Raw genomic sequence first — 25,695 nt, forward strand, 5'->3', positions numbered from 1 at the left:
TGGAAGTAAAATGTACGGCTGTTTTGAATTACGAGATCCAATCAAATGAAACCTAATACTAAAAAGTAGAGCAAATTAAAATTGAATATTCCTGTTCAGTTCAACAACCTATTGGCTATTTCCCCCCCCCCCCCTCCCTATTTTATCTCCCTCCCTATTTTTATCCCTATATTATCTCTCCCACCCTCCTGATTTTATCTTCCCCCTCCCCCGTCCGATTATGGTAGGTGCATCCGCACTAACAAAAAACACGTGTCTCTTATCTTCGCTGGTTGTAGAAAAAAAATATTTCAGGTTAATATCAAAACAGAAAATGGCGGAATGTCAAACCTTTTGCTTTCCCCGTACAAAAACACTGTTTTTGTTTTTAGTAACAAACCCAACTCTAGCCGTAATAGAACCTTTAATCCTCACCACCGCCTCACCCCTCCCTTGGATAATTTACATAGATTAGAGATGTAGATGTTTAAGACTTCACATCGGCGTAAATTGTCTTGGGCAAATATTTTGGCACTGACTGCTTTAAATGATTCTCGTAGAATCACGCGAGATACTTCAGGAAGGAAAAATAAAAACATTGTAAAAATCTGGTGAAAAAAAGGGCATAAAAAAATACACGTAAGGACATATGGTAAACAGCCGTGAAACTTCTTATATGTCTTCTTCTTCTTCGTTCTTAATTTTTAGTGTTGGAAGGGATCGAGCCTTATCTACCAGCGGGTTCGAACCCGATACTTTTCTTATATGTAAAATGACGGGTAAACTGCCATTTATAATGGGTACTTAGATTAACCTGACCTAAGGCTGTTGGGTATAATGCAAACTAGCACTTTTCCTCAGTATGCTGAGGTTAATGAAACAGAGGAACTCTACTTTACCTTCCCTTTGTATCTTGGATATGAACGGGGAAAAAAGAGGATGTGAGACTAACAACTTTAAAGTGTAAAACCCTATGGGCCATCCATAAACGACATCATGTTAAAAAAAAAACGAGTTTTACTATCTCCCTCCCACCGTCACAAATAACGCCATCCACCCACCCCCCCCCCCCTACTATGATGTCCTCACTCGTTATATAACGCCCACGCTAAAATAAATTAATTGCAGTTTTTGTTATTTTAAACATCGATTTCTTTTTAAAACATTGACTGGACGCAGGCAACATAAAAATATATTAATCAATATCTATCACTATCAGAGTTTACAAAAAAAAAGGTCTGTCAATAACGCGAAATAATGATTAAAATTCAGTTTTTTAAACTACTTTTTGGAATTCAAAAGTGTGATGTCACACTTCCCCGTCACCCTCGTCACACATCGTTACGAAAGTAGAACTCTACTTCCACCCCCACCCCTCTAAGACTCATTTAAGACCACGACCCATGATATTGTTGCCTATATTTAAGAAGATGGAACACTACCTAAAATATGGTAAATACCTATGATAGTCGGTAAGCTTCCTTAAATTGTAAAATACCTAAAAATGTGATAAACTATCTAAAAAAAGGGGGGGGGGAGTAATCCAACTAAAGAAAGGGGGGGGGGGGGAAGTAAACCAACTAAAGAAAGGGGGGGGGAAGTAAACCAACTAAAGAAAGGGGGGGGGGAAGTAAACCAACTAAAGAAAGGGGGGGGGGGGAAGTAAACCAACTAAAGAAAGGGGGGGGGGGGAAGTAAACCAACTAAAAAAAGGTATTTTAGGTTCTCCTCATCTCCCAGACTGACTGACGGGCCCCGTGACCTTTAGTGACCTTTAGCCTGCAGACAACATTTCCCCGTCGTGCCAATCTGAAGACGAGGCTTGCACGTGTCACATGACCGGCCGCTCACAACAAACAGAAGAATTAAATTTAAAAAACTGGCCTGGCTCCCACATGTGCCAGCGCACACCGCACATTTTCTGGCCAAACTTGAAGGATTTGGTTACAAACTCAAGGAGTTTGGGTTCTGGGTGTTTTGTTGTGTTAGGATGGTGGGGTGTAAGGTTTAAGTAAGTTTGGGGTTAATGAAACCTACGATGTAGGTACTAGGTTCTAAGCTGTGGGGAAATCGAACAATACAATGTAAAGGAGGATGATTGAGGCAGAATGGGAGGGGATTATGTGAAGGGGTCGGGGATTATAAAAAGGGGATCGGAAAGTTGGGGGGGGGGAGGGGGTATGGAATGGAAGATGATTTTGGTGTGTGGTGGGAGGGGGTAGGAGACAGTAATAAGAGAGTGCATATGAGGGCGACAGGATGGAGTAAACGTTTGGAGGAAAGGAGCTGAATACCACACGTCCAGAGCTAGTTATTTAATGTTTCCTACGGTCGTCCGGTCCTATTCACTTATGTGGGAGTGGGGGGAGGGGGGAGAGTGTGGGAACTGCAAACTTTGGATTGATCACATTCAGGTCGATATACCGTATCACGTGACACGTCACATGGACTTATTCAAGACAAAACAGCACGTGCCCCCACGTCATATGCCCACTATATTCACGCCTCATATGCCCATTATGTCAACTCCTCATATGACTACTCATTGGCCCACTCTTCATATGTCCACTATGCCCACTATGCCCACTCCTCATATACCCCCTAATTTGACCACTCCTAATATGCCCACCCTCATACCCACACCCTTCCCTTTGTCACCCCCTTCTCAATCCACCCCTCCCCATACCACGCCTTTCCCTGTCCACCCCTTCGATAATCCACCCCCTCCCCATGCCACCCCTCCCCATGCCACCCCTCCCCATACCTTTCTCCTTGCCACCACACGTCCCTATGCCACCTCCTCACAGTGCCACCCCTCCCTAATCCACCCCTTCTCCTGTCCACCCCTTCGATAATCCACCCCCTCCCCATGCCACCCCCCACCCCCGTATTACACACGCCACCAGTGAGGAGACGATCTACTTAGCAGCAAATTGAAGGCTGACCTCGTCTTCTGGACACCAGGCAGGTCAATCTTCTGGGATCGATCGAGGGAGAGGGGGGAGGGGGGGACACACCAACGGGTCACTGGAGATAACGAGACACAGTCCAGACTGACCGCTGCTAAGCTGACCGTTCGCTGAAATGACCATCATTGGACTGACCCCTGGCCAAACTGACCCCTGCTGAACTGGCATCACACCATTGTCTGACCAATGCCATTCATTTCATTTCCTCTGTCTGAAGATAATATTAGCTGAAATGACCAAGCATTGTTGACCCGATGTAAACTGTCCACAAGTTACTGTCCTGTCCACGCTATGCTGTCCTGTCTACCACTATGCTGTCCCCCACCTATCTGTCCTGTCCCCCCCCCCCCCACCTATCTGTCCTGTCCCCCCCCCACCTATCTGTCCTGTCCCCCACTACGCTTCCGTCCTACCCAGCACCAAACCTATCGACCACTAACCTGACTACCACAAACCTGACCTCTCTGAACTGACCTTTGAACTGACCCCCATACAGACCGCGAGCGTTGACCCCTAGATTATCTCGCGTCAATAGATATCAGGAGAAAAAAATCTTTCTCAACCAGCAAATCTTGGAACCAGTCAGACAAATGGGCCAGAGATCCCAGGTAACAAAACACGCTTTCAGCCGACTGATCGAATGCCATTAGTGGACCAGAGGTCACCAAGGTCACCAAGGTCAGGCTGTCGTCTGATTGAACACGTGACCCTATCGACTTAAAATGACAAATGTCTAAGGGAGAAAAAAAAACAGGAAAAAAAAACCCCATTCACACCTTAACTATTTCAAACAATGTAGTTGTAAAATAAAAAAAGAAAACTATAAAAACGAATAAATAAAAAAAAAAAAAAACAAGCAGGCCTACTTGAATATGGTGATTATTCTTGAGATTATAGCATAGACTACGAAGCTTGCAGCTTCTATACTTCGATTTATTTACCCTTAATAGTTTTTTGTTAATAGTTATCTTCTATTTAGCCCAAATATCTAACACAGCAACTCTAAAGTTAGGTTAGCCTGTGATCTTTAGCCAAGATCTTTGAACCAAACCCGTCCAGCCAATGCTAGTGACATTCTTAAGATCTAAAGATCTTGACCCTTGGTAAGATCTAAAGGACTACTAAGATCTTGACCCCTGATAAGATCTAAAGGACTGCTAAGATCTTGATCCCTGTTTAAAGGTATTGACATCTGCAATGATCTTGGACTAAGATCTTTAAGTTAAGATCTTGACGCCTGTATAGATGTAGACATCAGCTATGATCTTGATGTTTACTTCGATCCTACCGTCTACACAGATATTGACACCTTGACGTCTACATAGGTCTTGACATCTATTTAGATTTCGACGCACGCGTCTGAACGCGGCTCTAGACGTCCACAGTTCCACCACCGTGTCCGTCCCAGCCACAGCTTCCAGTGTTTCCCCTCTCCCAGGCGCCGGCAAGACGGCGGCATCCTTCTTAATGCCGCCGAGCCAAAAATACCCGACACCCACCGGAAATACAGCGACTTCTTTATGAGAGGTCTTTAGGTCCGTTTTTTTTTCTCTCCCCTAAATCTTTTTGTCATATTTCGTGTCAAAAACGCAACAAATTTAAAAGACAAAAAAAGTAAAAAAAAATAAAAAAAGAAGAACCATAGAACTATATTATTAAAAAAAAATCCGTTTGTATGTTTTGTTGGGTCTATTTTAGTGGAGTATGTCTTTGAGCGGAAGACTTGCAAAGAGTAGTATAAAAAAAGTTGCGACCGAAGTTGCGCGTTATTCAGTGCAAGAAAAATTCCCTAACCTGGTCAGGTGAGGAATGGGGTTGTGTGCGGATGTACTCACGGCTAGGTGTTGGGACAGGTGGGCTGGGGTGGGGAGCGGGCAGGTGGGCTGGGGTGGGGAGCGGACAGGTGGGCTGGGGTGGGGAGCGAGGGTGGGGGCAGGTGTTGGAACAGATGGGGATACGGTGTCTGCGACGCCAGATTTTGCAGGCGTAGTTGTGCCCGTGACGTTCTGGAATTCACAAAGTCTGCAAAATGACTTATTCATGGGCTGCAGTTTGAGGCTTTGATTTGGTCGACTGGGCTTATAACAATACCACGCCCTCTGTCGGTCAAGAGAAAGCGCGGCGGTTTTGTATAGCGAGCGCTGTATGTTTACCCCGTGTTGTGAATGGCAGTTGTAAAAATTTAACCATGCTAAACATAGGCTAACACTAGCCAACTAGATGACACATACTGACCACTGCTGGTCAGTGGCTGATGACACACAAGAAAATAGAAAATACCGACTAAATTGCTAAATTGTCTATTGTTGGACAATGGCTAAATATAGCTAAGGATATTGGTTGTTAACCAGTGGTTAATTTTTACTAATGGAAAACGTTGATCAACGACATATGTTGTCTAAGTGAAAAAGCTGACCGATTGAAACTGTTGACCAAGGGCTAATGTTGACCAAGGGGTAATGTTGACCAAGGCTAATGTTGACCAAGGGCTAATGTTGACCAAGGGGTAATGTTGACCAATGGCTAATGTTGACCAATGGCTAATGTTGACCAACAGGTAATGTTGTCCAATTACTAATACTGATCAACGTCTTACATTGACCACCATCCAACACAAAGATGGCCCTCCATGAAACTGCCCTCAATGCTCACGACGAACATGAGGAAATGAATGAATTCCGTCTTGGTCAAGCTTCCAGACCTTTTTCTCTGGCACCTGGTGTGGTGGGTGTCATCATTGACGGACACCCGCCTCCACCCCTCACCCCAACCCCTCACATACGGTCTGCTAATCACAACACCCCCCCCCCCCTCCCCACATTCACCCACTTTATCCAATAAGTCTGTTAAAAAATATTCAGAGAATTTTAAGAGAACGGCTCTGAAGTAGATTACAACTCACTATTCAGTGTCTGCGGCTGCTAGCTTTTCAAGACAAAGTCTCAAATTTAATCTCTTTACAAACATGCTCGGTACTCTCTCCATTTCCATAGACGAATATATCCTAGCATTTGATAGGGTCTGTTGTATAAAGATTTTTAAAAATTAGTGATATTAGAGCTATAAAAAGCTATTTTATATAAATACTACTACAGATAGCTTTAGGTATAAAATATTCTTGGCATGTTGCGCTGTATGTAAGTCAGTAGATCAAATCGTGGGGTTTCTTTTTTTCGTGGACGGCGGCGCGCGAAAGTAACACTCAAGGTTGTTGTGCTTTCTTGCTGATCTGACCTCGAAGGTCATGCTGACCCAGGATCGCAACCTTGCGTGTGTTGCTGTGTGTGTGTTGCTGAGTGTGTGTGTGTGTGAGTGTGTGTGAGTTCTGGAGGGTGAGCAGTGAATCCATATCACGCAAGTTCATTGTTTTGAGAGTGCAAACTTGGCGCCGTGACAAAAATTCCAGAGATCTTTGGACGCTGATATACGTGGCACTACGATATATGGCCACTTCGATATGTGGCCATGAAGATATGTGGCCACTTTGATATGTGGCCATGACGATATGTGGCCATGACGATATGTGGCCATTAAGATACGTGGCCGCTTCCCCCCTGTGTATCGCACCACCTGGTGTGGAAATTAGAACATTTAGAGTCCTACTACCTCTGACTACCTCTGACCTTTACTACTACATCTGACCACTACAACCTCTGACCTTTACTACTACATCTGACCACTACTACCTCTGACCTTTACTACTACATCTGACCACTACTAAAGCGAACATCAGCAATTTACAACTGATAAAATACTGACTAGATCTCTAGCTGTTATCAAATATAAAACTTTGATAAAAGTAATAAAGTATCACCTACATTCCTCCTGAACCTCACTCGTTAACGCATGCTAATTATTGACCAATTAAATGAACCAGAAATGACCAATGACTTGGTCCATATGACCTGTTTGACTGACCGGTCAAATGACCAATGACTTGGTCCATATGACCTGTTTGACTGACCGGTCAAATGACCAATGACTTGGTCCATATGACCTGTTTGACTGACCGGTCAAATGACCAATGACTTGGTCCATATGACCTGTTTGACTGACCGGTCAAATGACCAATGACTTGATCCATATGACCTGTTTGACTGACCGGTCAAATGACCAATGACTTGGTCCATATGACCTGTTTGACTGACCGGTCAAATGACCCACTTATGTTGTGACCGGCTGGCTGGAACCGGGGGAGCTCATTAGTCCCTGCCCCGCGGGACGGGGGGGGGGGGGGGGGGAGGGGGGGGAGGTAAGGGGTGTCCAGTCTCGTTATCCCGTCTGTTGTCTGAAAGATTTTTCTAGAACATGTCTAGCTTCGCTAGTACCAGAAATGGTCATGAAGCGTAAATTAAAGAACGTGTACAGCGAAATACATTAACAAACTATTCTTAAAATAGATTAGAGCTAGTATTTGGAAATCGATCATAGAACTGGTATAGAAAGTAGTTTATTATACTAGTACAGGAAAATCGGTAATATAATTATTGTTAACATATATAGTAGAACTAGTATTTGAAAAAGAGATTATAGAAGAATTTTAGACTACTAGAGAGGTAGATTATAAAACAAGTATAAGAAAATAGATTATTTAATTGTCGCAGGAAAAAATACCTTATTGATCTATTTAGTATTAGAAAGTAGATAATAAAACGTATCGGAAAATAGACAACAGAACTAGTATAGGTAAAATGTATACAGAACTAGCTGTGGACAATTTTTGTAGACTTCTAATAGGTTACGCGACTATAGAACTCGCCTGAAGGCTTCACAAAGCTTTCTCGTGTGTAAGGTAAAAATAGTTTAGTCTTGTTCATACTTTGTCTAGTCCACATGTCGGGTCATCCTTTAGGTTTCAAGCCACTATCTGCCCCTAAACTATGCCACAATCTGCCCTTCTGTCATCAAACTATGTCACAATCTGCCCTTCTGTCATCAAACTATGTCACAATCTGCCCTTCTGTCATCAAACTATGCCACAATCTGCCCTTCTGTCATCAAACTATGCCCCAATCTGCCCTTCTGTCATCAAACTATGCCACAATCTGCCCTTCTGTCATCAGACTATGCCACAATCTGCCTCTGTATCTCTGAACAATGCCACATTCTATCTCACAGCTAGTGAAAAAAAATATTGACATTCCATCTACAATGCAAATATCTCGATGTTGAGGGTTTTCATGTCGTAATTTATCAACCGAGTTTCACACCGTCGTTGTTGTTTAGTGGAACCACGTACACGCACACATACACATTTAACCTACACACAACAAACATGCACTTACACATACACACATACACATTGTGACAACACGTACATTTTTTCTCTACACTTTATACCTACACACATACACATTGTGACAACACGTACATTTTTTCTCTACACTTTATACCTACACACATACACATTGTGGCAACACATACACTTTTCTCTACACTTTATACCTACACACATACACATCCCTTATACACTAACGCTTCTTCTGTCTCCACACATACACATTCTACATACATATACCCCTACATAAATACAAATAAATTCAACATACATGTACGCCTACGTAAGTACAAATTCTACATACATATATGCATTCACAAATACAAACTATACCTACATATACGCACCCTCAAATTAATGCACATTCGTTATACATATACGTACAAAAATCCACACGCATTGCACATACGCAAACATACGCGCGCGTACACTTACACACCGATACACACACATATACACACACCAAGACGGAGAAGAAACGGAGACCAGAGAAGAAGAGATCGTTCCCCCACATAAAATGTCGGCTTGCTGCACTAGACGGCTGGCAAAGTGCCAGATCTGCTGGAACTGGACACTCTTATGTGTGTCCCACACGTCGCTGAACCTGAACTTGAGACCGCGCCGTAAAACCCTGACCACATCGTTTGACCTATCCCCCACACACTTTAAAACCCTATCCCCCACACCCTCTTTAAAACCCTATTCCCCACACCCACTTTAAAACCCTATCCCCCACACACACCTATCCCAAAACCCTATCCCCACACACTTTAAAACCCTATCCCCCACCCCACTTTAAAACCCTATCCCCCACACCCACTTTTCCTAAAACCCTATCCCCACCCCACTTTAAAACCCTATACCCCACACCCACTTTTCCTAAAACCCTATCCCCCACACCCACTTATCCCAAAACACTATCCTCAACACAGAGGAAGTGTGGATAGCTAGCGTTTGAAAATTGTATGCATTGTTATTTTTAAAAAAAACATTCTTTTTAATCAATTTCAACAAATTGAAAGCAGTTGTGTTATTCATATTTTCGCTAACTTAAAAAAAAAAAAAAAAAAAAAAAAAAAAAAAAGTTAAAAAGCTAAATAATTTTGGTTTTCCCCTCTACACCACGTGGTCCAGTAAACAAAAAAAATAATGTCACGCTGTCGTTCAAATGTATTAATTAACGGGAATTCCCGAAAAATTTGAGCAAAATATTTTAAATATTTTATTTTTATTAAAAAAAAACTGTATTGTATTACACTCTTCCAAATGCCACAGATGAAAATATTTACACGACGAGCAGAAATAATTTTGGTCTGATTAAATATAGCTAATAAATATTTGTATTGCAACTATGAAAGGTCAAGTTAACATAACACATGCATGCAAATAGAATGTAGCAAAAAAAAAAAACAATTATCTACAATATCAAATTTTATTGCATACATTCTTAAAATATCAAATTTGAATTACTTTAATAAAAGTGTAATTTGTTTTAAAAACGTGCAAGACGAATTGAACCAAACACGTATTTGGTCCATTCTGAAAATATTAATCTGGCCGATTCTTCTTAGCCACCGGGGTAAATGCCAAAGCGTCACAAATGTTACAGCAAGTAATTGTTACAATACGTCTAACAGTGAGAAAAAAAAACACAAAAACAACCGGGGTAAATGCCAATCGTCACAAATTTTACAGCTAGTAATTGTTACAATACGTCAAACAGTGAGAAAAAAAATAACACAAAAACAACAACAATCCAACATTTTTAGACTGCAAGTTCAAAAGGGTCAAGGACGACGTCCAACCTCGATTCGATCCCCTTACCTCATACAAGCTCCGGGGGGGGGGGGGGTGGTAGGTCAAGTTTCATGTTTCCTAATCCCCCCCCCATTCCTCTGCGTACAAGATTGACAATTCTCGACATCCATACACTCTGATAGACAAAAATTTATTGTAAATAAAAAACTAGGTCACCTAGAAGGGGGAGAGAAAACCAAATTATCGATGACGTCATTTCGTTCTTCTTTTTTCTTTTCTCTCTTAAGAAAAAAAAAAGGGTGAACAAAAATCCTCTGTGAGGAAATAAAACAAATCCCAACGCTAGTTAAAAGCTTAAAAGTAAGTCCTCTATAAGAGACCAAACACTTACGAGATGAACATTCTCTCCTAACTAGATTGTGCGTGGAATTCATTTTTGACATGTAGCCAGGTTTTACTGACATTTCTTGTCCTAGATTCTTACAAAAAAATAAAATGATCTGCCGATTAGGACATGGAATTTTTTTTTCTCTCTCCTGTGAACAAATTTGTAAGTAAAAACAATAAACAAGAAATATATTTATAAGAAAAAAACATTATTCGGAATGTGAAACATGTGTGACGTATCTGTCTCACGAAGTAAAAATTGATCTGGCCAGCAAAGTGTGTGCATTCTTGAGGTGTAATGTTTTTCAGAAGAGCCGTCAAAATTCCCCCCCCCCCCCCCCATCTTACGTTTTCCGAGCGCTTCATCTGTACTTGCCGTGGTGTACAATACCAGCCAAATGAGTTGATTTATGACAGGCAGTGGTCTGATTTATGTCAGTCGTAGATGAGGGGTGGGGGGGGGGGGGGTGAGGTGGAGTGGAGTGGGAGGTTGTGTTGGTGTTGAGGGTGGGTGTTTGAGTGGGGGGTAGGGAGGTGAGGGTGGGAGGTTGGGTGGGGGTGAGGTTGTGTGGGAGGGTAAGGGTAGGGGTGGTGTGGTAGGGAGGTGAGGTGGATTGGGGGTTGTGTGGGTGGTGAGGGTGGGTGTGTGAGTGGGGGGATAGGTGAGGTGAGTGCTGAAGGTTGGGTGGGGGTGAGGTTGTGTGGGAGGAGAGGGTAAGGGTAGGGGTGGTGTGTTAGGGAAGTGAGGGTGCGAGGTTGGGTGAGGTAGTGAAGTAACAAATAGGAGGTGAATTTTGAATGAGCGGTGAGGGTGGGGGAGGCGAGGATGGGTTGAGGAGAAGGTTAGGGAGGTGAGGGTAGGGGAGAGAAGAGGGGGAGGGTTGGGTGGGTGGAGGGGAGATGGTGACGGTTGAAAAAAACCCGGGGGGGAGGGTATAGTGACAGGGGCTAGAGCGGAGGGTGCGACAGGAGTGGGAGTAGGTTGGGGAGCTGGGGTTGGTGTAGGAGTAGGTGTGGGATTTTGTGTGGGAATTGGTGTGGACGGCTTCGATACTAAATACATTGGATTAAAAGAACTGCGAGATTTATGTCATGTCATTCCCTCCGCATCCATCCCCCACCTTTCATCCACCTAATGTACCTAAACCCACCAGAAGCAAGATGTTACGGGTGTTGTTGGGTTTACACTGAGGTGGTTTTCGTTACGCGGGCTGGTTTTTACGAGGTATTTCAGGCTTGGCTACGGTGTGGTGTACTTTTCCATGTAGTTGCAGGTTTGTTGTGCATAAAATGTATTTTTAAACGTCTAATTAACTTTGCGGGATTTTTCTGCAGTAGCCGAGTTGGTGTTTGTTGATGTGTTACATCATTAGCTTTGACAAGGCAATACTCGACTACATCACTAGCATTACCACATAGCTACACCACTGTAGCACTGCACCAAAAACATGACTATCACTAGCTCATAACTACCCCTACAAAACTGGCACTGATGCATAACTATCCCACTACATTACTATCCCACTACATAACTACACCCCTACCTAACCGTCCCATTACTAGCTCTGCTGCATAATTATCCCACTACATAACTACCCCACTATATAACTATCCCACTACATAACTATCCCACTACATTACTAACACTGGTGCATAATTATCCCACTACATAACTATCCCACGACATACATATCACACTACATAACTATCCCACTACATTACTACCCCCACTGCATAACTAACCCACTACATAACTTCCCCACTACAAACATATCCCACTACATAACTTACCCACTACATAACTTCCCCACTACATACATTTCCCACTACATAACTACCCCACTACATTACTAACCCACTACATAATTTCCCCACTGCATAACTACCTAACTACCGCACTACACAGCTAGCACTACAGCTTACACCACTTCCACATACATACCCCCACTACCATCGACTACCACCACCACCCACCCGCCAGCGCCCCACCCCCATACCTCCCCCCCCCCCACAGATCTCACACCAAGAACAATACCCCGCTTGTATGTTCCCTACATGCTCAATGTCACCCAACTTTCACAGGCTACATGTAATGAATACAATCACAGTATGGAAAGGGGGATTTGGGGTGGTAGGTGTGGAGGCGGTGGGGGTAGGGGATACGAATTACACCTTGTCTTCGTGAAAAGAATTCGGCCAAACACAGCAAAGGTTTGACTTCCCTTCTCAAACTATTTGAACTATGTGAACACAAAGCCCATGTGTTGTTGCTGCCGGAGTTCATTCACCGAAATAATCGGCATTCGTTTTTTTTTTATTTTAAATTAATTCGTCTAATTAGAGAACTAGTTAATGTTGGCGCGTGATTTAACCCAGGATACGGAAATATTTCTTCGTGGTGAAACAATTTAGTGTTGAAAAATGAAAACAGGTACAGATTCTAATTACCTAAAAACGTTTATTGGAATACGCGATCGCAGATACAATTATCTAATAGATCCCACATCGGCCGTGGCGATCAATGGGAACGATGAAGTCTTGAAGTTCAATAAATCTGTTGCCGTTACCTCGGGCGGTAGGGAATTAGTGTGGTCTCTATAGCTAGTCGCCTTTACTTTCTCTACCTGAGTTAGGTACCTATGAGACCTGGGTAGGTCACTGGGACTCGAGTTTGGGAGCCGAACTCTAGGCTTTCAGGTTAGCAGTCGTGAGGTTTACCGTTCGACAACACCGTTTTATAAAATAAAAAAAACCCTTTATAAAAAAACTTTAGTAATTTTAATTTTATTTTTTTATGAAAACAAGACATTGTTTTTTACTCTCGTGAGGTAATCTAATCTATTTTTACATTGCTGTTTTAAGCTTCACTTCGTTAACAAATTGGTACAGTTGTACCATAACATCATCATCTTCGTTCCCAGGTCGTACACAAGACACATGGAGCAGATGGGATTAACTGAGTTAATGTTTCAATGACCTTATACACACGGGGATAGTGTGGTCAGCACTATGCCCAACCGCCTTTGTTTCTCTAACACCAGCCAGGTGGCGTCCTACAAACTCGAGCCCTGGATCCGAACTTCAGACTAACGAGTTAGCAGACGCAAAGCTAGCATCTGACCACGCCATCTCATGTATTATATTCTAAACTATCAATAAATCATAATAATTTGTTTGCGTTAATCCAGTTTCGATAGAGAGTTCTGTACCCTTGTTATACCTGGCGAAACAGACAGTCTTTGGGCCTCTGTAGAATCTTGTCAGGCGCATCATATCTCTCAATCTTCTCCCCCAGGAGTTCATCTCCGCCAAGAATGAGGCTGCCCGCTCCATCGAGCCCTACAAGGCGGACACCAGCGGAGACTACATCGAGGTGGACGGCGTGCTGTGCGACAAGTACCACGAGTGGTCCAGATGGACCGAGTGTTCCCGGAAGTGTGATCAGACCAGAACGAGGCGGTGTCGCGTGCCGGAGGATTGTGGGAAGAGTGTCTTCAAGGAGAAGAGAACCTGCACGAGAGAGGACGGGATTTGCAATCCCATATCCTACAAGGTAGGTTTATTCAATTTTATCCCATAGCCTACAAGGATGGTTTATCCAATTTTATCCCATATCCTACAAGGTTGGTTTATCCAATTTTATCCCATATCCTACAAGGATGGTTTATCCAATTTTATCCCATATCCTACAAGGTTGGTTTTTCCAATTTTATCCCATATCCTACAAGGTTGGTTTATCCCATTTTATCCCATATCCTACAAGGTTGGTTTATTCAATTTTATCCCATAGCCTACAAAGTTGACGTATTCAACTCTATCCCATATCCTAGAGAGTAACGTTCCCTTACGAACCTGGAGACACAACAAGTAGGTGAAGTAGAGTTCACCTGTTTCAATGACCTCCGCCTATGAAGGGATGATGGGGTCAGCACTATGCCCAGCCGCCTTTGCTTCCCTAACGTAAGTCAGGTACCCATTAGAGCTGTTTGGACTCAGGGTCGCTACTACTCTAGCCTGGGACCCGTACTCGAGACTTTTGGGTTAGCAGTCGAACGCTCTACCAGTCCACCACACACACAGCAGGGCATAGTATCAATTACAAAAATCAATTCAACTGCCAAAGTAAAGCAGATAAACTCTTCTTCACTCTAGTAGTATTTATCCAGATCAAATACCTACAAAATCCCAAGAACTACATTTCTCCTGATTAACTACTCATTGAATACCATGATGATGCATGTATCCCATAATTCACTGCTGTATCCCATGAAGCTGTACCTACCCCACGAATTCCATCTCCTCCATGAATCCCCTACCTGTTTAACCCTCTGACGCAGTATTTGACCCCCCCCCCCGCCTTTGTTAAATTGACCAACAGTAAGTCTTTACGACAGGAACTTTTGCACCTGATATTCACGTGGAAAAATTCCAGACATTCCCCTCTCATAACACCCAGCTCGTCATAAGGCCGCAAGCTGTGTCGGAGATGAATTACTAATTCCCACCCCCCTCTCCCCCCCCCCCCCCGGTGGGGAACCATTTACTGGTAAAACGAAGAACCCCAAAGTCACCAAGTACACCCAAGTATTGGCTCTATGCTGCAAGTAGAATTCCACGAATCGTGTGTTCCACAGTGGCAGTGTCTGACCATACCGTGGGTCTAATGGCGGCCCCGGGTAGGGGGGGGGGGGTACCTGTGGTGCTTAATCACCATCTCGTCCTAAAATAAAATATTTCGGAAAAATCTTGGAAACTTTTTAGGTTCATTAAAGTTAATTGGATTAACATTTTACGTTTTTGTTTACTTGTAGGAACATGAATCTAACACATCCTAAGCATGTATATATACATACATACATACATACATACATACATACATACATACATACATACATACATACATATATATATATATATATATATATATATATATATATATATATATATATATATATATATATATATATATCACAAACACGTAAAGAACACCACGACTCTGGCATCACCACAACCACACCAACACTACCACTAATACACACCACAGCAACCCGTATCCCTGCTGTCAACAGGTCGTGGGCAAACAGAAACGGAATCGCCTGATCGAAGAGATTCTTTACGACCTACTCTACTCCACCTGGGGTGAGTGGGACAATTGTACCATTTCGTGCAGGCAGCGCCGTCAGCGAACCTGCATCAAGAAGTCCATCTGTGCTCGCTCATACATACAGGTATGTTGCTGTTGATGAAGTCAATAGGGGCAGGTAGAATAGACGTAGCTTTCCTAGACTAGACTAGTCTAGAATGTTGTCTAGCAGAAACTGTAGCGTAATCGAAACTACAGCCAAATGACACTCTAGCCTTACTAAATTTGTAGCCTAATCCAGATTCAGCCTATCCAAAATTGTAGTCCAACCTAGACTAATCTCAAATGTATATTAGCCTAGGCTGAAGCCTAACCAAGAAATCAGCCTAGGCTAGACCTCAACTGTAGATTAGGCTATAGCCTAACCTAGAGTATAGCATATCTCAAGCTAAAAATAGCCCAGCATAAACTGTAGCCTAGAGAAACGTTTAGCCTAACGTAGGCAATCGACAAGCCTGAATCCTAGCGTATCATATTTTATCCGTGAGGGTAGCCTACCCTACTCAATGACCTCTACCTAAACTAGACTTCTACTTTACCTAGACTTCTACCTAACCTAGACTTCTACCTAACCTAGACTTACCTAACCTAGACTTCTACCTAACCTAGACTACAGTCTAACCCTAACTAGCCTATCCTACTGTGACCCAACCTTGACCTTACCCACCACCAGGAGGAGCGACGTTGCCAGCCGACCAACATGCGATGTGAGCACAAGTTCAGCCTGAGACCCGACCCTCGCATCGACAGCGGGGACCCCACGAGCAAGAGTTCCCTCCACCGTCAGACGGTCAAGCTGGTCACGGGGGCCCCCAGTGGCGTCAGCAGTAAACATAAGGACAAAAGTTACAACGGTTCCAAAAGTGAGTCACATTACCTTTCTAACTTACCTGGAGTTGACCAAATTACTAAGGATACTAAGCAGCCCACACCTTCATATCCTTACGAAATTTAATTTTGTTTTGAGACTATTACGGAATAAGAATAGGATTTCGAGTTGAAATTATTCTTGTAAAAAATTCTAAAAATTAGTTACATTGTTACCTTAATCAGATGTGTTGAGAAAAGTTTAATTATTGGACTTGCACGAATGGGTTGGTCATATGCAGTTCCGAATAGTCCCGATTAGTCCCGAATAGTCACGTACAGAACCGAACAGTCCCGAAGAAACCCGTACAGAACCGAACAGACCCGAAGTGTAATGTAATTCAATGTAAATTGTAAACAATTCTGTCAGGACTGGCGGAAGGGTGGGACATTGATGATAAGTTGGTTTATTCAGTAGCCAACAACTCCTAAGTATAGCCTCGGTTATTCTTGGGTAGCCACTAGCCCCATCGTATGGCATGTGTTGTTTTTAGAATTTCGTTCTCATGAGCTAGCCACCAAGTTCACGATGTAGAACACATGATTCCCATGTAGCTACCCTCCAATAAGCAGAATTGGAGAATCTATGCTACCTTCTTCATATCTAAATCCAAACAAACAAGCCCTTTTCTGACAGCTCTTGAAAAGACAGTCAACAACCCAGTTTTTGACAACCCCAAAAACGAACGTGTAAAAATAGAAAATAAATCGATCTTTGATTCCATTGAATTTATCTAATTCTTCCTAAACTGCACTTCAGTTGTACTCAGATATCACTGAGATTATACTGCTACCGTACTTAAACTAAGCTTAAATTTCTACCCAGAAAGCACTTAAATTGTACTTAGATTGTTTGGCAATTCGTTCTTCCTACATGGGCGAACTTATCTTGAATGTATGCTATCAGAGAGGCATCAACTTTGACACCAACAATCCCGATAAAACCGCACAAAGTCGGGCACTTAGTATGGTATAAAGGGTTTAAATGTTCGACACTGCTACTAGCATTCACTGTCAGGAAAAAAAAATCTTCAACGTTCTACTACGACCTACATGTACTAGAACTTTGTTCCTAGACCGCCTTCACGTAAACAGATCTGTGTTGATTGTCAACAGTCAGGTCTGTTTGTCTTCTAAAGATAGGTCGATTTCTACCCCCCCCTCCCCCCAAAGATAAGTCTATTTCTTATGCAACAGAGAGTGTTATCTCTCGTCCAAAGTGAGGTCTATTTCTCGTCCTTAAGAGATATCTAATTCGAAAGAGAGATCTATTTCTAATTCAAAAGGGAAATCTATTTCTAATACAGAGATCTATTTCTAATACAAAGGGAAATCTATTTCTAATACAGAGATCTATCTCTAATACAAAGGGAAATCTATTTCTAATACAGAGATCTATCTCTAATACAAAGGGAAATCTATTTCTAATACAGGGATATATTTCTAATACAAAGGGAAATCTATTTCTAATACAGAGATCTATCTCTAATACAAAGGGAAATCTATTTCTAATACAGAGATCTATCTCTAATACAAAGGGAAATCTATTTCTAATACAGAGATCTATTTCTAATACAAAGGGAAATCTATTTCTAATACAGAGATCTATTTCTAATACAAAGGGAAATCTATTTCTAATAGAAAGATCTATTTCTAGAACAAAGAGCTATAAACTTATTCTTAAAGAATAACATTTTGTTACATACACATCAAATAAGGCGCCACAGAAATTAAGTTTTAAAAAAAAGCTACTTAAATAATGTTTTTTAAGAATTGTCGACGTGGCCAGATTTGGCGCAGATGTCCATCTTACATTCCTAAATTATCTCGTTTATTGTGAAATGTGTCTGTTGTAACTGGCGCAATGTTTCAAACATGTGTTTCACATGAAGTAATTGTTTGTTGAAGATGAAGTCATCCCCTGCAGTCCGCACACTCTATCGCCTCTCGTTTGTTCTGAGTTATTTTCTCCCGCATCATTTGGCTCCGACATAAATATTTTGGCTTTAAATTTGGAAGGTGTTAAAATTGGCAAGCGCCAGATCTGGACACAAGCGCATCTGTTTTTCTCTAAATTTGTGTGCTGGTCGTAAACCGGCTTGGAATTTAAATGAAGTGAAAAATAAAATAAAAAAAACGCTTTCTGTAATTATGACAAATTTATTTCGGGCGCATAGCTCAAGTAGCTAACTAGGTTAATAGCTAAACATGCAGTAAGGAAATAGCTCAAGTTGTCAATAATAACTTCTCACATAACAGCAATTGTTATTCTTTGTTTTCTTAATAGCCAGAAAAGCAGTTAAGAAATTGTTGAAGTTGTCAACAATAGCTTCTCACACAACACTTAACAATTTTTATCTATTTTTTAAATAAAAAAGTACAAACTAACTAGTCTATTTTACGGACGTAGATTGTGACAAATGATTAGCGTCACGATAATGCCACCAACATTCTTGTACCGTTCTAGCTCCGTATGTTTTTGTAGCTGGGGTTTACGGAAAGGTTGGGTTTTAGTACTCTCGTCAATAGAGGTACAGCTAAAGAAAATACAACAATTCTTTGCTTTTGCAGTTCGGACGTGTGTAATGGTGACAGAGCATATGATCTAAGACAAAATATTTTATAAATATTTTTGAACATTTTGTCCATAATTTACTTTGTCGTGATATATTTTGTCCTGAGATTTTTTTGTCCTTGAATTATTTTGTCAAGGATATTTTGTATAAACTCATTTGTCCAAAGATAATTTGTTCTGAGATAATTTGCCTTGAGTGAGATCATATGTCATCAGACCTTAATGTTAGTTAGAATGGCTAATTTTAATGGTGATGAAATTTTGAAACAAAGCTATAGTTAATTAACTAGCTTTTAGATATAATAGCGCTAGTGGTGTTAGTATTTTTCACACAGACATTAGATTGTAATTAACAAAATTAGAAAATTAGAAGAAAAAAAAAACGTTAATTAATAATTTATTGCGTAACATTTAAAGAAAAACAAATGTTAAATGAAAGTATTATTTTTCTCCATTCTAGAACAGGTTGATATCAAAATATTCGATTGTTTACGCATGGACTTAATTTATTTGGTTTACAAACTTAAACGTTTAACTTACAATAAAAACCCTAACTTTTAAAAATCACAAAACTTGATCTTTATTTCGTCACGAAAATTTTTCTTACGTCAGTAATCGGCAGTGCGTTTTTGTTTTAATCGAAATCGGGAATCTCCAATAGTGCTCAATCTGTCTATCGGAAATTCTAAAAAAAAAAACAACAAACAAGTTTCTATATATGAAACTTTTATTTTAAGCACAGCGGAGGCTTAAAAAGCTATTCAGATCGTTCATAGCTTCCACGTGCTTTGGGCTACATCACGGAACAAATTAACTCCTACATGGTTTCAAATAGTTTGCACTTTTCTCTCGGTTTGCACTTTGGGATTTGGAAGAAATTTTTTTTTATATAAAAGAGAACAATGCCAGCCTGCGGCGTTCTGCTACAAATCATATTGTGTTATAATTACATTGATTGGATGATATATTTAGAGTAAAAGTGCAATATGAGTCAAATAGAGAATAAGAGTCAAAATGTCAATTTAAAGAGTGAAATGTCAATGTAATGAGTGAAATGTCAATTTAATGAGTGAAATGTCAATGTAATGAGTGGAACTACAAATCTCAGGTAATCTAAATAGAATTATAACATTACGTGATCCATTGAAATTCTACTCTTGTTGGAGAAACTGTTACATCTTAATTTTTTATATTTTTAATAAGACAGTACATTAGTGGACTAGTACGATCTCAGTAAATCAGTACGACCTTAGTGGGTTAGTAAGAGCCTTGTGGATTAATACAATCTTAGTGGATTAGTACGATCTTAGTGGATTAATACGATCTTAGAGGATTAGTACGAGCCTAGTGGATTAGTACGATCTTAGTGAATTAATATGATCGTAGTGAATTAATATAATCTTAGTTGATCGGTGAGATTTAAGTGCATTATTGCAATCTCAGTGGATTAGTACGATCTTGGCGCATCAGTACAATCTTATTGGATTAATACGATTTTAGTGGATCAGTAAGATCTCAGTGGTTTCGTACGATCTTAGTGGATAATTTCTATCTTAGTGGATCATTTCAATCTTAGTGGATCATGTCTTAGTGGATCATCACAATCTTAGTGGATCATATCTACTTTCAGTCTGAGAGAATAGTTAACCAATTTTTATAGAGCGCACATGTCTTTCGCGAGCTTAGATGAACGACATAATTAATATCGAAATATTCTATTACGTTAATGAGTTTATGATTGATGACATAAGGAAGGAAACGATACATTTGTATGTCATCATATGGAACCATACACGCTGGGTGTTTAATGAAATCTGGGAGTTGTTTTATTTTTTTGGTATCTCAAATTTCCACACATGTGGGGGTTTGTGGGTTAAACTGCTCCTCTAACGTACTAGTCACATCGTTGGTTTTATATAGTGGCTCTCAAATTATGGCCAGTTGGCTCAGATCATTGCTCTAAGAGTCAGGTAATGTGGCTTTATATCGTGGCTCTCACATTATGGCCAGTTGGCTCATAGCTTGACTCTAAGAACAGGTAAAGTGGCTTTATATCATGGCTCTCAAAGTATGGCCAGTTGGCTCAGATTATGGCTCTAAGAGTCAGGTAATGTGGCTTTATATCGTATATCTCAAATTAAGACAATTTGGCTCATAGCTTAACTGTCGGAGTCAGGACACTTGGCTAATTATGGCTCTAAAATTCAGGCCACTTGGCTCATAACTTAGCCACCAGAGTTAGGCCACTTTGCTCATAACTTAGCTACCAGAGTTAGGCCACCTGGCTTATACCTGGCCACTTGGCCCATAACTTAGCTACCAGAGTTAGGCCACTTGGCTCATAACTTAGCTACTAGAGTTAGACCACTTGGCCAATAACTTAGCTATCAGAGTTAGGCCACTTGGCCAATAACTTAGCTATCAGAGTTAGGCCACTTGGCCAATAACTTAGCTACCAGAGTTAGGCCACTTGGCCAATAACTTAGCTACCAGAGTTAGGCCACATGGCCCATAACTTAGCTACCAGAGTTAGGCCACTTGGCTCATAACTTAGCTACCAGAGTTAGGCCATTTGGCTCATAACTTCATAACTGGCCACTTGGCTCATAACTTAGTTACCAGAGTTAGGCCACCTGGCCCATAACTTAGCCACCAGTGTTAGGCCCCTTAGCTTATAGTATGGCTCCCAGAGTTAAATAATGCTTGTTTAAAAACAAAAATGCCCTTATTCAGCGGTCCCGGACAAATAAATACAAGACTATAACCTGCGATAAACATCTTTCTTGCGAATTCTACAATTTCTTTTATCAAGCCAAACCACACGCTATGCTAAAAATAGCAGTGATCTCTAACATACGTGTGCAGGTATGTACTCTTTAAGCGAGTCTTTAAGACTTCTTAAAAGGTAATTCTTAAAATAAAATAAAAATAAAAATAAAAAAACACAACAACAATAAGTTTTAACCTTAAAATATAATTAAACTGTAGGCCTATATATTTATTCCTCGTTCAATCTTAATGCTAGGTAAGTCAAAGTTCAAGGCTGTTTTTTTTTCCTGCTACATTGTAAGTTTTGTTTACATTGGCCCAGTGTGTGTATGTGTGTGTGTGTGGTGGAGGGGGGGGGGGGGGGGGTAAGGCCACGTGATTCATGCTTAAGGCTGTGTCGGGCTCCAGCCTACGACGTGATACAAATCCTAAGTGCACGCTGGTCACGTGTGCACTTTCACTTTCCTTCGCGTGAACTTGACCTTCGCATGAACTTGACCTTCGCGGTTTGTGCTTGATTTATACCTTGGATTTTTTTTCTGCAGTACAGTCATTCTCGGATACGAAAACTTGATCGAATTCCAATCTGTTTAGTATTTTGGAAATAAAAATGCGTTTAGAATTTTTGCGAGAATTTAATTATTATAACTTTTTATTATCCGTCTGTAAATTAGCTTACAAAAAAAAAATAAAAATCAAATCAATGCTTTTCAAATCTACAGCCAATAAAATAGTTTCGTTTCTTAAACACGTCTTCCGGTTTTAACGAATCACATTGTATTTTTTATTTTTAAAATATTATTCTAATAGTGGACATAGTTGAGTAGACGCAGTCGAAGGAAAATAGTCGTGTCTTTTGTTTTGTTAGTGGAAATTCTTGTATCTTTAGCTCTGTCCGTGGAAGTAGTCGTATTTTTAGGTCTGTCCGTGGAAATAGTTGTATCTTTAGTTCTATCCGTGGAAATAGTCGTACCTTGTGCTCTGTCCGTGGAAATAGTTCATGCCCTGGCTATGACGTGAAGAAGTACAACTATAGCCAGAACCGAAGTTTAAAAACACCAGACACATCTATATATAGACATAGCTCCGTTTATAAAACAACTTGCGGGCAAAGCTATCTATGACGTCCAAATACCAAAATGGCCTAGCAGAGACGAGTTTCTGTGGCTGTTTCCAGACCGTCTGGAGTAAAATGGAAGCAGTCAGGACCGCGTGTGCGACTTCTAGGCTGGAGGCGTCCTGTTTTGTTTACAAGGCGATTCCTGAAATACACATGGCAAAAACAACTCTCTATAAATAGACGTCTTCAAAGGGAAGTCAGTCGACAAAAAGCCCTAGTTATCTGCCCTAAGAGTACTGAACAGAGACCAAGAAATAAAGGAGAAAGAAAGACTAATGAGATAAGGGTGGTATTTTAATCATCTACAGGTTAAGGTTCAAATCTTAATCTAGTATTATTCGGCTATGAAAGGTAGGGTTTGGGGGCGGGGGGCATGTTCGAACTCGTTGTTGAGGGCTAGTTTACGGGCGGGGCTACTAATTCGTTCTCTATGGATAGAAAAGACTATGTGGGTGAGTACAGCGGGCAAGTCAACTAACGTTGTATTTTATGTAACGGACACTGAGGTTTAAAATAGACTAGGTGGGTTTGTGTATGCATCCAGGGCTTTATACAGACTTAACCGGGAAGGTGGAGGGACAATTGAAACTTCCCGGAGGGGGGGGGGGGGGGCGGACACTGGTTAAAGATATATTTTGTATAAAAAATTATGAAGTATATATTTTTCTATTCATCCGGGAGCGGTGGGGGGGGGGGTGGCACTGGATCTACTCCACATCTTCCCCCCCCCCCCCTACGCTGAAGAGATGCATGAAACATGTACTAAAACAGACATTCAGTTCGTGTAGTAGGGGGGGGGGGGTCTTCTTCTTATTGGAATTGTGCAAGTGTGTGTGTGTGGTGGTGGGGTGAGGGTGGGTTTCTTATCTTATTGGAATTGTGCAACTGTGTGTGGGTGTGTTTGTGCGGGGGTGGGGGTGGGGGTGGTCATACATCGGTTAGGAATTCTTATTGTGGGTTGACAGGGGATGGTCATGCAGCCAGGAAAATCGTGAAGTCGGGAGGGGGGGGGGAAGAGCCTCCCTGTTCGGGGTAGAGAGCTCGAACAATCCAGAGGGGTGGATCCCTATACTATCCTCTTCCAACAGCTGCAGTCAAACCTAGTCAACCAGCCATTACAACAACGACTGTATCCCCTTCTAAGATCCCTATACTATCCTCTCAAGATCCCTATGCTTTCCCCTCAAGATCCCTATCCTATCCTCTCCCAATACTATCCTATCAACCACTGTATCCCCTCAAGATCCCTATACTATCCCCTCAAGATCCCTATACAATTGCCTCAAGATCCCTATACTATCCTATCAACAACTGTATCCCCTCAAGATCCCTATACTATCCCCTCAAGATCCCTATACTATCCCCTCAAGATCCCTATACTATCCTATCAACAACTATATCCCCTCAAGATCCATATACTATCCTATCAACAACTGTATCCCCTCAAGATTTCTATACTATCCCCTCAAGATCCCTATACTATCCCCTCAAGATCCCTATACTATCCTATCAACAACTATATCCCCTCAAGATCCATATACTATCCTATCAACAACTGTATCCCCTCAAGATCCCTATACTATTCTCTCAAGATCCCTATACTATCCTATCAACAACTGTATCCCCTTAAGATCCCTATACTATCCTATCAACAACTGTATCTCCTCAAGATCCCTATACTATCCTATCAACAACTGTATCCCCTTCTAAGATCCCTATACTATCCTATCAACAACTGTATCCCCTTCTAAGATTCCTATACTATCCTCTCAAGATTCCTATACTATCCTCTCAAGATCCCTATACTATCCTATCAACAACTGTATCCCCTTCTAAGATCCCTATACTATCTTATCAACAACTGTATCCCCTTCTAAGATCCCTATACTATCCTCTCAAGATCCCTTTACTATCCTATCAACAACTGTATCCCCTTCTAAGATCCCTATACTATCCTATCAACAACTGTATCCCCTTCTAAGATCCCTATACTATCCTATCAACAACTGTATCCCCTTAAGATTCCTATACTATCCTATCAACAACTGTATCCCCCTCAAGATCCCTATACTATTCTCTCAAGATCCCTATACTATCCTATCAACAACTGTATCCCCCTCAAGATCCCTATACTATCCTATCAACAACTGTATCCCCCTCAAGATCCCTATACTATCCTATCAACAACTGTATCCCTCTCAAGATCCCTATACTATCCTATCAACAACTGTATCCCTCTCAAGATCCCTATACTATCCTATCAACAACTGTATCTTCTCAAGATCCCTATACTATCCTATCAACAACTGTATTCTCTCAAGATCCCTATACTATCCTATCAACAACTGTATCTTCTCAAGATCCCTATACTATCCTATCAACAACTGTATTCTCTCAAGATCCCTATACTATCCTATCAACAACTGTATTCTCTCAAGATCCCTATACTATCCTATCAACAACTGTATCCCCTTAAGATCCCTATACTATCCTATCAACAACTGTATCTCCTCAAGATCCCTATACTATCCTATCAACAACTGTATCCCCTTCTAAGATCCCTATACTATCCTATCAACAACTGTATCCCCTTCTAAGATTCCTATACTATCCTCTCAAGATTCCTATACTATCCTCTCAAGATCCCTATACTATCCTATCAACAACTGTATCCCCTTCTAAGATCCCTATACTATCTTATCAACAACTGTATCCCCTTCTAAGATCCCTATACTATCCTCTCAAGATCCCTTTACTATCCTATCAACAACTGTATCCCCTTCTAAGATCCCTATACTATCCTATCAACAACTGTATCCCCTTCTAAGATCCCTATACTATCCTATCAAC

The 25,695-nt window shown here is 41.2% G+C and overlaps 1 protein-coding gene across 1 annotated transcript in view; it reads left to right on the forward strand.

Annotated features, from left to right (window-relative positions):
• LOC131930284 (plasminogen-like) overlaps window positions 1-25,695 on the forward strand; it is a 65,072-nt gene that overhangs the window by 11,767 nt on the left and 27,610 nt on the right. The window contains exons 2-4 of the mRNA XM_059286697.1: window positions 13,667-13,924; window positions 15,441-15,599; window positions 16,188-16,377. Coding sequence (XP_059142680.1) covers window positions 13,667-13,924; window positions 15,441-15,599; window positions 16,188-16,377 — 607 coding nt within the window. The remainder of the gene's footprint in view (window positions 1-13,666; window positions 13,925-15,440; window positions 15,600-16,187; window positions 16,378-25,695) is intronic.

Source organism: Physella acuta, unplaced genomic scaffold, assembly GCF_028476545.2.
Source record: "Physella acuta isolate Inbredline_101_S28 unplaced genomic scaffold, ASM2847654v3 ptg001752l, whole genome shotgun sequence".
Classification (NCBI taxonomy): domain Eukaryota; kingdom Metazoa; phylum Mollusca; class Gastropoda; family Physidae; genus Physella; species Physella acuta.